Source organism: Podarcis erhardii (assembly GCF_964252035.2).
Source record: "Podarcis erhardii genome assembly, chromosome: Z".
In the NCBI taxonomy this organism is placed as follows: domain Eukaryota; kingdom Metazoa; phylum Chordata; class Lepidosauria; order Squamata; family Lacertidae; genus Podarcis; species Podarcis erhardii.
Genome location: NC_138504.1, coordinates 37823008 through 37841074, shown reverse-complemented (window position 1 = coordinate 37841074; position 18067 = coordinate 37823008). Strand labels below are relative to the sequence as shown.

Genomic DNA, 18067 nt, shown 5'->3' with positions numbered 1-18067 from the left:
AACCTTGCCAGCAGCCCATTTGCAACGGGTCTGAGGCCCCACTCCGGGGAGGGCGGCATTCCTCCGCCTCCTCCGCCAGAGGGATGTGCGAGCCTCCTCAGCCGGCCTCTGCCGAGTCCCACTTCATGAATGACTCTCTTGGAAGTACCTGGGCTGGCTCGGTAGCCGTCCTGAGCAGAGGAGAGATCTTCGCTCGCCACCCTGGCTGGAAACCCGCAGCGTGCCGGCGGCGGCACCCAGCGGAGAAACTTTCTGCAAACTCCTCAGCCGGGGTCTCGCTCGTGAAATCTCCAGCATGTCTCTCATGCTCAACAGCGCATATCAAGGTATGCATGGTGGTGCAATTGTAACTTGCGGGGATGGGTGGGGGAGGCCTGGGGGTGGGGGTAACGTGGGACTTTGCCTGCTTCAAAGCGTGGCAAGCGAGCTCTACAGCAACCGGAGATCCTCCTCCTTGCTGCGCGGTGTCCCGGAGGGCTGCTTCAAAATCCTCCAGACACCGGCGCCGCTGCCCGGGAGGATGTCACCTGCTCGCTAGTCCCAGAAGTTGAAGAACATCCAGATGGTCACAGACACACCTGGGTTTACCACATGCTCCTTCTCTCTCTTTTATCCAGGAGGGAAAGCCTTTGGATTACTCAAAGCCAAGCAGCAAGGAAGGCTGGAAGAGATCAACAAGGTGGGAGCAATTCAATCGCAAGTTATTAGCTTACATTACTGCCTGCTCTAGGATGGGTGGCTCTTATCAATTTCAGTTCCTAATAATTGCATTCTTAAGTTTTGAGTTCTCCACATTTCCACACAGTTTGCTATTTCCTTTTTTAAGTCCTCGTGGAAATTCACCAGCATTTAGGGGCAAAGTGCATTTAAATGCAAAATGTGAATTTCTCACAAATCCCTAATCCAGCTTTCCCCCCATCAGACTGATAGAGGCTTCCAAATGTCAGTGGTAAGATGCTCCCTACCATCAGGCTTGCAGTCTAAAAGAACTAAGAGCACATGTAGCGGCCTTATGCTGAATCAGACCATTAATTCATCTAGCTCAGCATTGCATACACTGACTGGCAGCAGCTCTCCAAGGTTTCAGAGATGGAGCCTGAAATTGACAGACAGGGGCTGTGAAACTAATGAAGCTGAAGCTTTAGGCCCCCTAATCCCAGAGGTGCCCCAGAAACAACTAAGTAAGTAATTGTGACTTTAATTTGAATCACCCTGATTTGAGTCAAATTGATTAATTTTTTTGTAAATATTTTAACAATCCCAAAGTTTGAGAGTCAGAAGCACAGGTGTTGTAAAGGTGTGGTGATCTGTCATGGAACAACCCCATTGAAGAGGTTAACAGTGGTTACCTAAACCTCATTTCTGGTTGTGAAGGGACCGTCATGACAGTTCAGACTTCAGGGCCCCCAAAATGTAGGTCTGCCTGTTGACAGATCCATCCATCCTTTTACACACGTGCAAGCTGTCTGTATACAAGTGCAGGTGTTTGTGGTGGTGCACGTGGGCTGAAGCTATTCAGAAATGTGTAGGGCAGATTAGAAGCCCTGCTGCACAACTGCTGAGTGTTCCCATGTACAGTATTCAGAAGCTGGGTCCCTGCCCCCAAGGCAATTGCAGACAACAGAGACAAGGATAAGAGGAGAGGAAGCTACACAGGTGTGTATGCAAGGGTAGGGTCTTAGCTTAGTGGTAGAGCATCTGCCCTGCATGCAGAAGGCCCAGGTTCAGTCCTCAGTGGCATCTCCAAGTAGGGCTGATAAAAATAGTCCCTTGTCTGAAAGTCCAGAGCTGCTGCTAGTCAGTGTTGACAGTTCTGAGTTAGACGAACTAATAGTTTGACTGTACAAGCCAAGGCAGCATCCTAAGATGCCATTTATTCCTACCATTGCATGCAGAAGGTCCCAGGTTCAATCTCAATGGTTCCCCATCTTTGTGTTAAAAAGCTTTCCGCTGAGGATCCTGACTCACAAAATCTCTCACCTCATTGCTGATGCAACAAAACAGATTTCAAAACAACCTCTGTTTAAGTGACAAAGTGATGTAACCATCAGGTTTGATTTTGGTGTTTCAGCCTGCAGGAGGTGGAAAAACCTGCTTTAGAATCTCTGGCTTTTCCCCACCTGTTTATATGGGAGGGGGGTCCCAATGAAAGAGATTCCAATGTCATTGGGACTTCAGGAATGTTTGTCTCTATTGATATGTGGATGTGCTGCTGTTTACCTCTTGCAAGATCACATAAGTGCTAATTTACAGCTCTCTTTGACAACTGGTTTAGGTTGGGAGGATACTGTTGGGTTCATTTTGTGTGCGTGTGTGCGTGCGCGCGCAAAGGAAGTTCCCAGTGGAAACTGTGTGTGGCTGATTCATCAGCAAAGGAGCATTCCCCAAGCCGGTGCCCTCCAGCTGCTTTGAACTACAACTCCCATCAGCCCCTGCCAACAACGCCCCCCAATGATATTAAGATACAGTCCATATTAAGAATTCAGTCAAAGAATCCTGGGAACTGTAGTTTCCCTCTCAGACTTCCAGTTCCCAACAGACTACATTTCCCAGGATTATTTGGGGGAAGTCATATGCTTTAAACAATTGATGTGGGTCTGCCTTGATACTTTGACCTTCCCAGAGTTCCCTGGAAAGAGGGACTGGTTGTTAAACCACTCTGGGAATTTTAGTTCTGTGATGGGAACAGGGGTCTCCTAACAACTCTTGGCACCCTTTATAAACTACAGTTCCAGGTTGCTTGCACCCAGACCGTTTAAAAGTGGTATGATTCTGCTTTAAATGTTTAAACATTGCAGAAGGGGCCTTTTCGTTGAGTGGGATTGCTTTAAACTGCTTTAAACATTGCAGAAGGGGCCTTTTCGTTGAGTGGGATTGCTTTAAACTGCTTTAAACATTGCAGAAGGGGCCTTTTCGATGAGTGGGATTCTGTGTTAAGGGCAGCTTCCCTGCCCGGCAGGAATGCAGGATGAGCCTGTATCTTTTGGAATGTCCTCTCGCATATGGTGCTGCAAGGTTTCTTGTGCTCACACACCTCTTCCTTCCTTCATCCTCCTCCATCTCCTGTCGCCCCACCAACTAGGCTTTAAGCATCCTCTGGTCTTAAGACTGGAGAGACCTGTCAGTAGTGAACATGGACCGCTGGTACCAAATCGTATGGGAAACAGCCTTACTAGAAAAACCAACCAACAGACTCAAACTGACAAGGAGGCAAATAGAAGAAGTCACCTTCACCCCAGTATGGCTCCACTTTATCACATACACAGCCCAACAAGATGACGACAAGAACCCACCGACAACATACAAATCAGTCCGGCTAACTTGACCCAACAATCCCACCCCCCACTTCACACTCACAAACAAATCTCATTGCAGCCAGCTAAACACAACCAGCCATGCCCTGGGCCCCCCACCCAACCTCTCTCACTACCAAGGAAATATAACAAATAAAAAGAATGAGAACCTACCCAAACGATGCTGACATAAAAAACCCACATATATACTAAGTTTAACAATATGACTTTACCACTTCTCCCCCTTCTCTCCCTTCTTTTATTTTTCTGCAACCTTATTCTGTATACAGTTGTACCTTGGCTCCCGAACGCCTTGGGAGTCGAATGTTTCGGCTCCCGAACAATCAAAAACTGGGAGTGAGTGCTCCAGTTTTTGGACATTTTTTGGAAACTGAACATCCGATGGGGCTTCCGCGACTTCTGATTGGCTGCAGGAGCTTCCTGTATCTGTCTTTCTCTGAGAAAATATTGGAGGATCTGGAATGGCTGTCAAATCTCTTGAGTCCATTTTTCCTCCATGCACAGTCTCCCTCTTGGAATGGAGCAGGGATGAGAAAGTTTTTTTCATCCTGGGGGCCGCATTTCGTTCTGGGCAACCCTCCAAGGGCCACATGCCAGGGGTGGTTGGGGCCGGACACACAAGCAGGAGGAACAATATTTGCGAATTTTTTTCCTTTGTACAGTTGGGCTAATTTGTGGACACAAAAACCCATCTCTGTCCTCCACCCAGTGAGAGACATGATTGAAGTCTGAGGGCGCATCCCACCAACCAGAAATACTAAAGGGGGTTACAAAGCAGAGCCAGTGCAGGATGAGGCCTGGGAAAAGGGCGTTCGGCTGAGAGGGTATGGCTCGATGGTACGGTAGAGAGATCCAGAGGCCCACATGTGGCCCCCTGGCCCCAAGGTTCCCCATGCCTGGGCTAGAAAGCATGAGTCAGAGTCATGTTTGTTATTACCTCTCCAGCTGTGCAGAGGCTCACAGTTGATCCTGCTCATAAAGCCTCCCAGATCACTGTGGAATATTTGACATTCCAGCCTCGTTGGGGATAGCATGGCAAGGTCGCCCCTGGGAGACAGCCAAGGCCTTCTATGGGAAAGCCAGGAAGCTTCTCTCAGGCTCCTTCCAAGGCTCGACTGGCCACAGCACATGGCAGCCCTGCCAATCCCCAGCTCCTATCCTGGTCTCGGGTTCACAGCAGCAGGAGGGGCTTCCAAAGTGGGGCACACAACCTCTGACTCCATGCATGAAACCAGAGCCCTAAACTTGGGACTCTAGCTGAGCATTAACCATGGAGACAGGAAGGGTGATTTTCAGGTACTGATTTCTCCAGTACCCATAGCTTTGTGGCAGAGTACCTACTTTGTAATGGAGAAGGTCCCAAGCTGAGATGCTGGAGAGCTGCTGCCAGCCAAATGAAACATTGGTGTGACTTCCTATACTGTATTCCCGGAAAGGGCCTCAGTGGGAGAGCACCTGTGTTGCATGTCCTCAGTTCAATCCCCAGAATCTCTGGGTATTGGTGGGAGAGACCTTCCATCTGAGATACTGGGAGTGTAGCTGCCAGTCAGTGTAGGCAACTGGTCTGACTCAGTAGAAAGCAGCTTCCTGTTGTTTTAGGAGAAAGGCCGTAGCTCAGTGGTACAGCATCTGTTTTGCTTGCAGGTTCAACCCCTGGCATATCCGAGGAAAACTGAGAGAGACACCCCCCCCAGTGTAATTTCATAGTGTCTGGCACTGGCTGGCAGCAGCTCTCCATGTTTTCAGACAGGGAATCTCTCCCAGCCCTACCCAGAGATGTCGGCAAACAAATGCTCTGCCTCTAAACTAAAATACTACCCCTGTCCTCATGGCACTAAATAAAGGGGTGATAAAAGGAAGAAGCTGTCTCACACTGAGTCAGATCACTTGTTCATGTAGCTGAATATTGTCTGCACTGACTGGCAGCAGCTCTCCATGGTTTCAGACAAGGGTCCCTCCCAGCCCTACCAGGAGAGGCCAGTGGGGACTGGAACTGGAACCTTTTGCATACAAAGTAGATGCTCTGCTACTGAGCCCCATCTCCAAAATCTTACCCGAAGCCAAAATGGGAATTTACCAGGAACTTGTGCTCATCAGTTTGGGACAGTTGGAAAACAGGCACCATTTAATACAGAAGGTCGGCCCCTTTTCTTCCAAATAAATAAATAAATAAATTTTTGTTTATTTATATGGCACTCATCTGACTGGCTTGCCCTAGCCACTTTGGGCTGCTCCCAACAAAAATATTAAAAACACAATAAAACAACAAACATTGAAAACTTCCCCATACAGCAGGGCTGCCTTCAGATGTCTTCTAAATACATCTTGCCCGCCTGTCTCTCAAACACAAGCCTGCTGTGCAGCTTGTGTTTGAGGACATGCTCTTGGGGAGACGCAGCATCCTGTGTGCTGGGTGTCATCCCATCAGAAGGTCCTGGTTCTGTGAGCAGAGAGGAGGACAAACCCAGAGCCAAATGGTGAGCAGATGTCGGTGATTTCTGCCATGTGGAATGTGTTGCTAGTGCCTGGGGGTGGGGGTGGGGTGGGGGGGACAAACAGACTGGAGCCATTACATTCCATCAGGTTCCTAAGGGCTGGGAGGAAATTTGGAACAAGAGCCTCTGGCACGCAGCTGCAGAGGGAGCTGGCTGAGTGGGGGTCACCCAAGCAGCCTGGCCTGCACCCCACGGCACTCTTGCTCCTCTCCGCCCAGCGTAATACAAACAGAAATGGGAGCAAAAATTCTCGGTGTTCGCATATTCATGCCACGTCCAGAACGGATCTTGCAAATATGACCGGAGTTTGCTGCTTCCAGTCTGCAAGTGAGATGAAGTGGTTATGTTTGTAAACACAACACCACCAACACAACTTGCATCACATTGAAACGAGTGGGGGGGGGGGAAGCAATGACAACATCATTTACGTAAGCAGTTAAATGTGTAATTTACATCACTTCACCACAACAGACAGCAAGAGAAATAATGGGAGTATGGGGGTGAAAATGAACTTGGAGATGTCCTTGAGGGTTGAACCTGGAACCTTCCATATGCAAACCAGATGCTCTGTCATTGAACTGTGACCTTTCCCCCAGAAGTAAAATAGGATTCTAGTCCTCAAGGTCCTGGATAAAGAGACGGTTTTAAATGGGAACCTAGAGAGCTGTCTTACACCGAGTCATACCATTGGTTCATCTAGCTGAGTGCTGTCTGCACTGATTGGCCACGGCACTGCAGGGTTTCAGGCAGGAAACATTCTCTGGCTTACATGGAGAAGCCAAGGATTGAACCTGGGACCTTTGCATGCGTGGCAAAGGCTCTGTCACTGAACTACACCCTGCCGCTTCTCCAATTCAAATTGATCTTCTCCCCACCTGAAGAAGTACCAGCGTTATGTGGTATTAACCCATCTGAAGACTGTGTTATTACTTCCTTAAATGAATTGAATTCATTTCTCTCCCACTACCCTTTCTTTCTCAGGAGTTTCTCTGTGATCCAAAGTTCAGTGATGAAGAGCATTTGGAGGAAAAACTTGCAGTTTTCAAAGGTACATTGTTTAAACTGAGAGTGGGTGACAAAAAGCAGCTGATGCTACTACATCTTGGGTGAACCAGAGTTAGGTGAACCAACTCTGACTCAGCCTATTTAATCCTTCTATCCCAATATGGCAGCAGCTCCACAATAACTGATACCGAGACCCTTTCAACTAAGGATGCAGGGGACCAAACCAGGGAATTTCCACAAGCAAAGCGGGTGCTTTACTACTGAGCCATGGCTACTCCACATATCCCCTGCACCTTCTAAGCATGGGCAGCCATAGATAGCACTCCACCTGCCATCATTCCTGGCCATTGGCCATGCTAGCTTGGGCTGATGGGAGTTGGGAGTCCAACCACAGTCAGAGATCCCCAGGTTAGAGATGGCTGGTGTATGGTAACTAGGGATGGACCCCACTGTCAATTTTGGTTTCTCTAAGTTTCTCATTTTTGTACAGTCGTAAATTCAGTTCTCTACATTTCTGTAGTAGCTGGCTATTTTTTAAAAAAACAAAAACAAAAACAAATCACTCATCAGCATTTTAGTGTAAATTTATCCTAATTTTTCTGCACACTTTTGACTACTATACACATTTTTTTGCCATAAATTCCCCCTCCTGCAATATATTTCTATCCATTATTTTCACAAATAAATGCATTTTTTTATTTTTGCAAATCTCTTCCAATATATGCATTTTGCACATACCCTCTGGTTCTACTTTGCAACATACAGAGAAGTACTAATTTCAGAAATGTGAATGTGGGCAAACAAAACCCGATTTCTCCTCCATCCCGAAACTTGTACCCAGCCCTTCAGAGAGCAACTCAAGCTGAAAGCCTCTCTTAGGTTTACATGCCCTGCCCACTCTCCACACTGACTGAAGACCTTTAAATGTAAGACAGTCCACTAAAAGCTTCTGCTTGAGGGCCTCTAGAATCTTAAGAGGTGGCCTTTGTCCATATGGAAAAGCTGGCTTTGGAAGCAGGTTCCTCAGCCACAAGCCACCATAGTCTCGCAATAACTCTTTGGCAATAGTGTCAGGGTGTGGGAGAGGATCGCAAATCTTTGGGTCAGGGCTTTGGGACAGCTGCTTCCTTGCCTCTTTTTGACACGGAGGTTTCTGAGAAACAGATGTGATTTAGGAATCTGTGTTTTTTGGGTTGGTTTTTTGTTTTGTTTTTTGGCCTCACTTTATTTCCTTTGCCTGGGGATTCTGGAGCATACACAGATATGTTTCTGTTTAGGATTTAGTCTGAGGTGAGGACAGTGGCCCAAATTGACCTAGTTCTTTCCCCCAACGCTGGGCTCGGAGGATTCTGCAAGAACCACACAAGGTTATTGTGGTTCCACATGGATCCCTATGAAATTACTGGTTTCCCTTTTGGCAAAACAATCATCGCAGAGTGAGCCATTGCACTCAACATCTAGTCTGAAAATTTAGGGACCAAGGACTACTGATGGCTCTAAGTTCACTGGGTCCATCATTTTCAATGGGTCTTCTCTGTGAGTAGGACTAGCATTGGTCACAACCCACAATGTATATCTGTTTGTCATTTCTTCACTATACAACTTTCAATGCCCTTCTTTGCCCTGGCTTTCGACACTTGAGATATGTGTGTTCAGGGCCCACCCTATTCCTGTCACTGTAATCTGTTTTAACTGTTTTTAATTTTTAATTGTTTTAACTTGACCTTGTACCTGCTAATGAAGGGCGGGTAATATATTTAACAATGCTGCTTCTAATTTCTCAACCCACCCTACCGCTGTGTCCTTGTGTTGTGGGTGGGTTTTTTATTTCTTGCATTTTCGTTTGTTTGTTTTTAAGCAAGGCCTGAAACATACACAGATAGATTTCCCCCTCTGAATAAGCCTTTCTTCAAACATTGTGGCTGGTGGGTCGCCAGTTTGTGGGTTCCTCTAACCCAAACCCATAACTTGCCTTCATTCTGCTGCTCCCCAGCCTTCCATGTTTTCATCATGTCGATTCCAGCTCCCGTTCAGCCTAGAGTCGCTCAGGCTGCTGCCAAACGCCTTCTCCGGGTCTCCCAACAATCACCCTGTTGTTCTGGCCTCCTTCTCCCCCGCTGGGCATGAGAAGCTGCAAGAGCCCCTCTGCAGAATTGGCATTTGTGTCAAAGCTATTTGTGTCTGTCTGTGTGCGTACTAAGGCAAGATTTTGCCCCATTGAACGGGGGATGAAAGACGGAACCTTTGGACCCTACACAGGAAAGCTTAGACTGCTGAGAAGGGGCTTGAGGAGGGGGAGGGTTTTTTTGTTTTTGTTTTTAAAAAGCATGTCTTGTTCACTGCTTTGCTTCCGAAACGGGATTCTCAATGGACAGAAATAGATTTGGGGGTGGGGGACAACAACACACAGAGAGCAACTTAGAACCGGGTTACACAAATAACAGGCTGTGCGGTTAGTTGATCAAGAGTGGCGTTGTGGGGAATCACACAACTGAATGCTTCTCTATACTGTACTACCAAAAGAAAACCCTTTCACATAGAAAGCTAGAGTATCAGTAAGAGACGTTCTAACCTAGCAATCTAAAGGGTATGCTAACTTTCTATATTCAAGGATCAGGTGCTATAAGAACAGCCCTCCGGCATCAAGCCCATAGACAACTCCCAATTAAAACCAGCTGTTAATCCAGAACTGGAATCTTCATTTCTAAGGGAAATAGCTCAGTGATAGAGAATATCCTTTGCATGCAGAAAGTCCCAGGTTTGATTCCCCGCATTTCCAGGGAAGCCTGGGTATTTCCTGTGCCTGAAACCCTGGTGAGCCACTGCCAGTCAGAGCAGACAATACTAAGCTAGATGGACTATTGGTCTGACTCCGCGTAAGGCAGCTTTTTACGCTCGTCAGGAGCGTCTATAGCCCAGCAGCAAAGCATCTACGCTGCATGCCTAAGGTCCCGGGTTCAATGCCTGGCATCTCCAAGGAGGGTGCCCTGCCTTAAACCCCAGAGAGCTGCTGTCAGTCAGTGTAGACAATACTGAGCTTGATGAACCAATGGCATCTTTCCATGTTCCTGTCTGTACCTGGAGTTTCTGAGAATTGAACCTGGGACCTTCTGCATGCATATCATGTGCTCTATTGGTGGTGCCCCATAGTGTTAGAGAGTGGGGTATATTTAATGTGAAGGAAGCCACACAATTGAATCAAGCAAGCCAAGAAGCTCTTGGAAGTGATTCTCCAGGATTCCCAGCTAGACCTAGGAAAAAAATGCTGCTGGTTTAGGTAAGGCTGGATTGTGCTTTTGCCCATCAGTGTGGCCACCAGCTTCAGAAAAGGACCCAATCCTCCCAGAGTATGCCACAGGTATGGCAACTGTGTGGAGATTAAGGAAGGCATCTTTTCCAATTCTGCCCTGTGTTTATCACATGTGGTAGCACTTCTGTTCTGCTGCAGTTCATCTCCTGCCCCAAAACTATGCTATTCCTCTCGTGTTCTGTTGCAGCGAAATTACAAAACTTCACTGCACAATTGCCCTTGCAATATCCTAGCCCATTCATTTCAATGCAAGGGGGAATGCATTGCAAGGGGGGGGGTATGTGTGGGTCTATTTTTTTAACATAATCAGTTACATATCATTAGTGGGCTAAAAGCAACAACAATGAATACCACTTGCATTTGCTGGATTTATTTCCGTTCCAGACATGGTACAAATAAGCGAACATTGGCAATTTCTGCTCCTCCTTTGTCAGAATTCTCTGACATCCCTAGAGCAGTTCTGCCCCACCTCCAAGAAAAGCCTCTGAATGGGGTCCCTAATTAGAGCCTCTAAACTGCCAAATGGGCTAATTGGGTTGTCGTGGTACGTTTGGGCCTGTCTTAAAGGGCCTTTGTGATTCTACATGGCACCCATTTCACACACGCAAGCACACACACACACACACATCCCCATCGAGGGAGAGGGTACTTTCTGACTGGTCCACAGAATATGCTTGCCAGCCTCCTTTTTTGTGACATGGGCTAAGTGCCCAGCGAGGATGATAGCTATCAAGTGGCTTAGTTTTTAAGCCTGAAACCAAGGTCCCAAAAGGAAAAAGAAAGAAAAGGAAGAATTATTACAGGGCTCTATGTTGGGGAAGGTTACTTAAAAGAAAAGAAAAGAAAAGAAAGCAGCAGCGGGAAATCTGTCAGGGGAATTTTCCAAAAGGGTGGGAAGTGGTGCTGTTGATTATTCTATCGGACTTCTAACCAGAAAACAAAAATGTGGATTTTGCAAACACAGAGAGTTAGAGGGCTTGCAAGGTTTTGTATGCTTCGGAAAACTTACTGGCACCAACCTCCAAGTAAACAGGCAGCAAGGCTGCAGTCTCTACAGATGCCAACTTGGGCACAAGTTCTACAGATCTCACAGGGTCCTTCTACAATCGGCCAAAACAGACATGGCATGAAAGGTCCATAAAAGGGATCTTCCCTTATATTTTCTTTCCAACAGTACACAGGACCCTGAAGGAGTGATGGACAAATATGTCAGTTTCTTTTTCCATTTACTCCAATTATAAGTTCAGTTCACCACATTCCCACAACCATTTGAGTTTACTTTCCCCCCCCCCTTTTTTTTTTTTTTTTGAGAAGGGCTCGAAAAACACACCAGCATCTTCCTTATATGCAGAAATTGCCAGGTTCAACCCCCAGCATCTCCAGGAGGGCTTGCAAGGAATCCCTGCATGAAAACCCGGGTAGCTGCTGCCTGTCAGTGTAAGACAGTACTGAGCTAGATGGACCCAATGGTCTGGCTTTGTATCAGGCAGCTTCCTATGTTCCACGTGTGCAGTCCTCCTCATATACATATTTTTGCAAGCATTTTCCCTTAATAGAATGCATTTTTTGTGTATCTTTTCTTTTTGGCCTGAGAACTGCACTGCAAAATTTGAGGGAAGAGCAAATTTTGAAGGGTAACAGGGTTTCAGTTTGCAAATTGCAGATTCAGAAAGTGAGAGCCAGACTGAATTTATTTCCCTTCCCTGCTGTGATGCTGTTTTGAAGACAAGTGGAGGTGGCAGGGTGCCAGGTGGAAGTTTTGATTGTGCTAACATGTTCCTTGTATTTTATAGAAAAGTACATGGAGTTCGACCTGAACAACCAAGGTGAAATTGGTGAGCGGCTTCTGTTAAAATTTGCAAAGCTTCCACTCCTGGGTTATGCTGAACCTTGTTAATGGGGGTGCAGAGGTGGGGAACCTTTTTGACCTAGTGGACCAGGTTGTCATTTTACCCATCTCGATGGAACAATCCACCAGCTAACCATCTGATGGCAGTTGATTGGCAGGTGGGTTGTTCCTAACACCTGTCAGAGGTAGCTTGTTGGGGATGGGGGTAGATACTGTACAAGTATGATGCATGGGGTGTTCACTCTTGCTTTCTGCAGGGTTCGGATGCATGAGCCAATTCTACCTACAAATTGGCTAGCATGCCTGAACCAAGAAGGGCTGAACACAAGAACACATAAAAATGGCTTGGTGAGCCAAACAGCCAGTCCTGGCAGGCCAATTCTGACCTATGGGCCAGAGGTTCTCCACAACACTTGGTATAGTGGATCCCTGAATCCCATCCATTGTATACATTTAATTATTATTGGCCTACCTGTGTGTATTGACTTACCTGGTTTCTAAGATCAGTGGACAAGGCCCTCCTGGTAGTCCCTCCTCAATGTGACGTTCATAGTGTGGGGCACCAGGAAAGGGCCTTTTCAGTGGCAGCTCCTTGTATGTGAAACTCCCTCCTTACTGAGGTGTGTCTGGCCTCATCTCTTCATCATTTAAAGTGGCTGGTTAATATGCAGATTTTTTTGGTTGATATTTGGAGGAGGTGAGGCCTGATTGTGCAAGTGTTCTTTAGTGATTTGTTATGTATTTTTAAGGACAATGTTATTTTATGGATTTTAAAAATCTGTCTGCTTGTTGTAAGCCACCCTGTGGCCTGTGCAGAGGTCTTTGAATTCTCTAAAATATATAAATTAATGCTATTATCAGTGCTCCTTTTCTAGAAAAAGAGGTGCCGGAACTCACAGTGAATATCTCCCTTGTTCTCTTATAACGGCAATGGTGCCCACCTGAGAGGTGCCGGAACTGAGTTCCAGTGAGTTCTGGCTGGAAAAAAATATGCCCTGGCTATTATTATGGTAGCCATCATTGCCATTCAGAATCGACTAGAGGTACAGTTGGTTCTAAGGAATCTTCTAGAGGGGAGGGGGAACGGTCTCCCATGCCTAATCCATCTCTATCAGGCACTATGAAGTCATGTCCCTCATTGTCTGTACCATTCATCACCCCTTGTTATCATTCCTTGTAGATCTGATGTCAGTGAAAAGGATGATGGAGAAGCTGGGAGCCCCCAAAACCCACCTGGAGCTGAAGAAAATGATCTCGGAAATCACCGGAGGTGTCAGCGACACCATCTCTTACCAAGATTTTGTCAACCTGATGCTTGGGAAACGGTCCGCAGTCCTCAAGTTGTGAGTATCCATAATAAGAGGGAAGGAAGAGAGGTTTGTTTTGGGGTGACTGAGCTCCAGTGGAGGCTGGCCCATCAGGGCAAATGGGTCACTTAGCATAATGATTGGCACAGCGCCATCTGACCCTGAAGTGGAAGGAACCCTGAGAGCAAGACTCAGAGTATCATAGAATTGTAGAATTGGAAGGTATCCAAGGGTCATCTAGTCCAACCCCCCCCCCTGCAATGCAGGAATCTGAGCTGAAGCATCCATGGCAGCACCTCAAAAAGCTCCGCTTGCACAGCTTGCTCTCCCATCCTAGGCTCTGCCCCTCACACCTGAGAGGCACAACATCTTAAGGGGATAAGCTCCTAAAGGCAAGTGCGTCTCCCTCTCTCTGTGTGGCTTCTGGCTTGCTGTGTTCCTTGCACTTTAGACAGGTGCTGTGGATCGGGAAGTACGTGACCCCTCACCCATGTAAATTGGCTTAGTTAGTGTTTTGAATTTGGTGACTGAAACCAGGCTCTGTTCTTCAGCCAGCAGAACATCAGTCCCACTCTTAGCCAGCTCATCTTCTGCCATTACTGAGTTTTGCTTGCTGCTCAGGGCTGAGGTCTTGACTGCTGCAATCTTCTGCTTTCTGGCCTTAGGACCAGAGGAGCTGTCTTACCCAGAATCAGACCTTTGGTTCATCTAGCTCAATACAGTACTGTCTACACTAACTGGCAGCGTCTGAACAGGGTGGTTTTTTTTTTCTTTCCCCAGCCTCCACAGCTGGAGGTAGCAATGCTTTTGAATGCCAGTTGCTGGAAAAGATAGGAACTGAGAGAACTCTTGTGCTCAGATTCTGCTTGCAGGTTTCCCACAGGCATTTGGGTGGCCACTATGAGAACAGAATGCTGGATCATATGGGACACTGGCCTGATCCTGAAGGGCAATTCTTATATCCTCAAGTCTTTGCAACCAGGCAGTGAGAATCCCGGAGGCATATGATTGGCCACTGTGGGAAACTGAATCCTGGACTCGGCAAAACCTTTCGGCCTGGTGCATCAGGGCTCTTTCTTATCTCCTCATGTTACCCTCCTTCTCAAGTTGGCTTCTGTCTCTGTTTGCTGAGGAATAGAGGAGGCCAGTTTTCTCTCCCCCACTCCTGTCCCTATACCGACATGAATAGCCCTCAGAAAACACAGGTCCCTTTTTCAGAAATGAGCACGCAAACAAGCCACTCATTGTCTCTGGCCTCCTGTCTCGGTTTCCGCTCCCGTTCCAGAAGCCGACTCCCCATCTGCAAACAATAGACAGTGAGGGCCGAGGTAGCTGTTGAAGTGCCCACGGCTGTGAGTGTGTGAAGTGGTGCCTGTTGCAAAGCCTTCTGGGATATTTCCGTCCATTTACTGAGTTTCCCCTTCAGCCTGCTAATTCAAAGGCTGACCAGTGGGGTGGGGCAAAATGCAATAACTACAGCCATAAGACTTTCAAGCGGCATGTTGCTGTTTTAGGAAGGGATGGTGGCTGACCCACCACTGTGCATTTCCTTGGGGAGGGGGCAGCTCTAGGTCTGAAGGAGGGTCTGGCAAAAGAGTCTCTGGCAGGCCACATCTTGTGTCCATGAGCCTGTATCTGGCAGTGGTGGAGAACAGCAGGAGTAAAAGGAGAACGAGGTGGCTTGGCATCGCTATGGTGATTTCCCACAATGCCTCTGCTGCAATGTGGCTCCAGGGTAAGGGTGGGCCAAGTTGTTGTGGCCTTCGGGCTGAAGAAGATTCTCCACCTGTGCCCCAGCTGGGCCTACCTTGCAAGGTTGTTTGGAGGGATTCCAATGTAACCCATGTGAACAGATCTAAACACTCTTTTGAATATCTATACTGCATACTAAGACCCTAAAATGCAACGCATTGTTTTCATAAGAAGCAGCATTTTTATACTGTTATTAAAAATAGCATTTTATGACCATGAGTGTGCCTAGCAAAAGTACACCATAAACTTCTAACGGGACACAGAGGATAAAGAGTTGTTTATCTTGCTTGGTTTGCATCAAGTGGTTCAGTGATAAGATTGTTTCCTCCTCTCGTTGCTCCCCCTAGGAGCAGGGTGGATCACTTTGCATTCACACCCCAAACAGAATTTGAGCCAAAGTTTTGGAGTGGAGGATTCTGGGGTGACTCCTAGTGAACAATATTGCCCTCTGCTGGCTAATGCTAGATAAACACAAGTTTCATTTAAGGACATAATACAGTGGTACCTTGGGTTACGTACTTAATTCGTTCCGTTCTTAACCTGAAGCACCACTTCAGGGGTCCGTTCTTAACCTGAAGCACCACTTTAGCTAATGGGGCATCCTGCTGCTGCCACACCACCGGAGCACGATTTCTGTTCTCATCCTGAGGTAAAGTTCTTAACCTATTTCTGGGTTAGCGGAGTCTGTAACCTGAAGTGTATGTAACCTGAAGTGTATGTAACCCGAGGTACCACTGTACTATTATTATTACCTTTATATCTATATTTTGGAAAGTTGGCTATGCAGCTGGGTGCTTCTTCAGATATCATAATCAATGTATGATGGTTCCCAAGATCAAGGAGTGCTGACTCCAGAACTGCAATGATTCTTTGCTCACTGAGAATTCCCAAGCAACAGGTTGCTAGTCATTACATTTGCACCTCAGCTCTTCCTAACAGGTTTTCTTCTGTTGTTTCTTTGCTTTGCTTTCAGGGTCATGATGTTTGAAGGAAAAGCCAACGAAAGCAACCCAAAGCTTTCAGGTCCACCTCCTGAGAGAGATATCTCCAGCCTTCCTTGAAAGGAAAACGAGCCCCTCAGAGCCTACCTTGTACGCTTTCATATTGCTCACCAGAGCGGTTTTACCTGGGCTTCCTGCTGCATTGCTTTGATACTGGACAGTGTTAGAAAGCAAGAAACTAACCAGCCTTTAGCAAAAAGGAATGACAAGGGAAGTTCCAGGGATTTCTGCTGGAGGAGTCCCTAAGTAGCCATGCATTCTATTTTAATTTTTTAACTGAAAACCCTCCCTTGCCTTTTCCACTTTGTTTCTGGGCCCTGAGGCATCCTTTTTTTATTGTAATTTCATGAATATTTGTGTTCACTGTGATATCAGGTCATAAGCCATCCCAGTGGCGTTGTGTGGACAGGGTCACAGGGGTGGTTGCCCTGGGCTCAAAATTCTTAGGGGGTGAAAACTGTCAAAAAAAGAGAGGGGTGGAAGTAGTAATAATACATATTAAACAGCACGCCCACCCCCTCGCACAGAATATCTCCCAATATTTTGGGCTGAGGAGCAGATTTGGGTGGTGGCCAAGGCACCCTCTGCATGGGCTTTAGAAAGATATTCACTTCCAAATAATTCTCTGTTTTGCTCTCTGCTGTGCTTGTCTCAAGTGATTTGATATGTGCACATCGAAGATACAGAAGTCAGTGTGATAGAGTATTTCATTTACTTTATTCAATACTGGAATGGTGGAAGGAATTCATGGACTGTTAACGTCCCATGGGTTAGGGGGCGCAACACTTCTATTGCCCCGGGTGCTGGCAACCCATGCTACACCATGGCACCATCCCATTCTGAATACAGTTTGTACCTGCAAAAATTTATGGGGCAATCCTTCTCTGTTTCCAACTGGCAAATGTCCCGTAGCTTCCTGCTGAAAGCCTGTTAACTTTCTATGCCACAAATGTTCTGGTTTTTTTTTATTATTTTGTCCCACTTTTGTTGTGGTATAGCACAAGAGTTACCCCTCCAGATGGCTGAGGGAAGCCTTGCAGAACAACTAACAAAGCAGAATGATGTATGGACAGTCCAGGATAAATCTGCTACTGATGCACTATCATTACATTAATATCAAGTTGCAGAATACCTAAAGGTAAAGGTAAAGGTACCCCTGCCCGTATGGGCCAGTCGTGTCTGACTCTAGGGTTGTGCGCCCATCTCACTTAAGAGGCCGGGGGCCAGCGCTGTCTGGAGACACTTCCGGGTCATGTGGCCAGCGTGACGAAGCTGCTCTGGCGAGCCGGCACCAGCGCAGCACACGGAAACGCCGTTTACCTTCCCGCTATAAAGCGGTACCTATTTATCTACTTGCACTTAGGGGTGCTTTCTAACTGCTAGGTGGGCAGGAGCTGGGACCGAAAGACGGGAGCTCACCCTGCTGCGGGGATTCGAACCGCCGACCATGTGATCGGCAAGTCCTAGGCACTGAGGTTTTACCCACAGCGCCACCCGCGTCCCGCAGAATACCTAGGGTTGCCCTATCTTGAAGAGCAAAAGAGAGAACAGCCTGAGCTGTTGCCAGCCCAGGGGGAAAGGCATGTGGGCACACAGGGCCACCGCCGTGTCTGCACGCCTCTTTCTCTGGCTCAGGCTGGCAGCAGCTACAGTGTGCAGAGCCGTGCGAGCCCAAGCCCGAAAAACTCGTACATTTCCTTTAAAATGTAACAATCTGCCTGGATGGGCATGTTGGCCCTCCAAAACAGCACATGCCTGGGTTTCCCTGGACATATGGCTACCCAAGAATACACCTGCCCAAAACCACCAGTCTGGAGGGGATCCCCCTCCCCTCCTCTCAGAAGGATAGGTCAGTTGTAAAAAATAAAAAAGTGAAAGTGAAAGCAGATTCCCATGTTGTAGAGCAGTGCCCCATTTGCTTCAATGGACAAGACTCCACTGCTGACCAAGATATTGAGGCCATGTGTGTTTTGTGAAGGTGACGGAGAATTGAGGGGAAGCGACAGCTTCTCTCGAGATCTTGCTGTTGCTGCC

At 47.2% G+C, this 18067-nt stretch overlaps 1 protein-coding gene across 1 annotated transcript; it reads left to right on the top strand.

The window, feature by feature from the left end:
* Nucleotides 1-70: 70 nt before the first annotated feature.
* On the top strand, nt 71-16554 carry AIF1L (allograft inflammatory factor 1 like). Its single transcript, XM_081848475.1, has 6 exons — nt 71-326; nt 618-679; nt 6791-6857; nt 11918-11959; nt 13154-13316; nt 16006-16554. Exons 1-6 carry the CDS (start codon nt 296-298, stop codon nt 16091-16093), a joined length of 453 nt encoding a protein of 150 aa, XP_081704601.1. The 5' UTR covers nt 71-295; the 3' UTR covers nt 16094-16554.
* The last annotated feature ends 1513 nt before the right edge of the window (nt 16555-18067 follow it).

What these genes read in the sequence shown, in the direction of transcription:
- AIF1L (XM_081848475.1), top strand. Translation starts at nt 296, where the DNA reads ATGTCTCTCATGCTCAACAGCGCATATCAAG. An exon ending in GCTCAACAGCGCATATCAAG is followed by an intron (nt 327 to 617) that starts GTATGCATGGTG and finishes TCTTTTATCCAG; the next exon opens with GAGGGAAAGCCTTTGGATTA. An exon ending in AAAACTTGCAGTTTTCAAAG is followed by an intron (nt 6,858 to 11,917) that starts GTACATTGTTTA and finishes TGTATTTTATAG; the next exon opens with AAAAGTACATGGAGTTCGAC.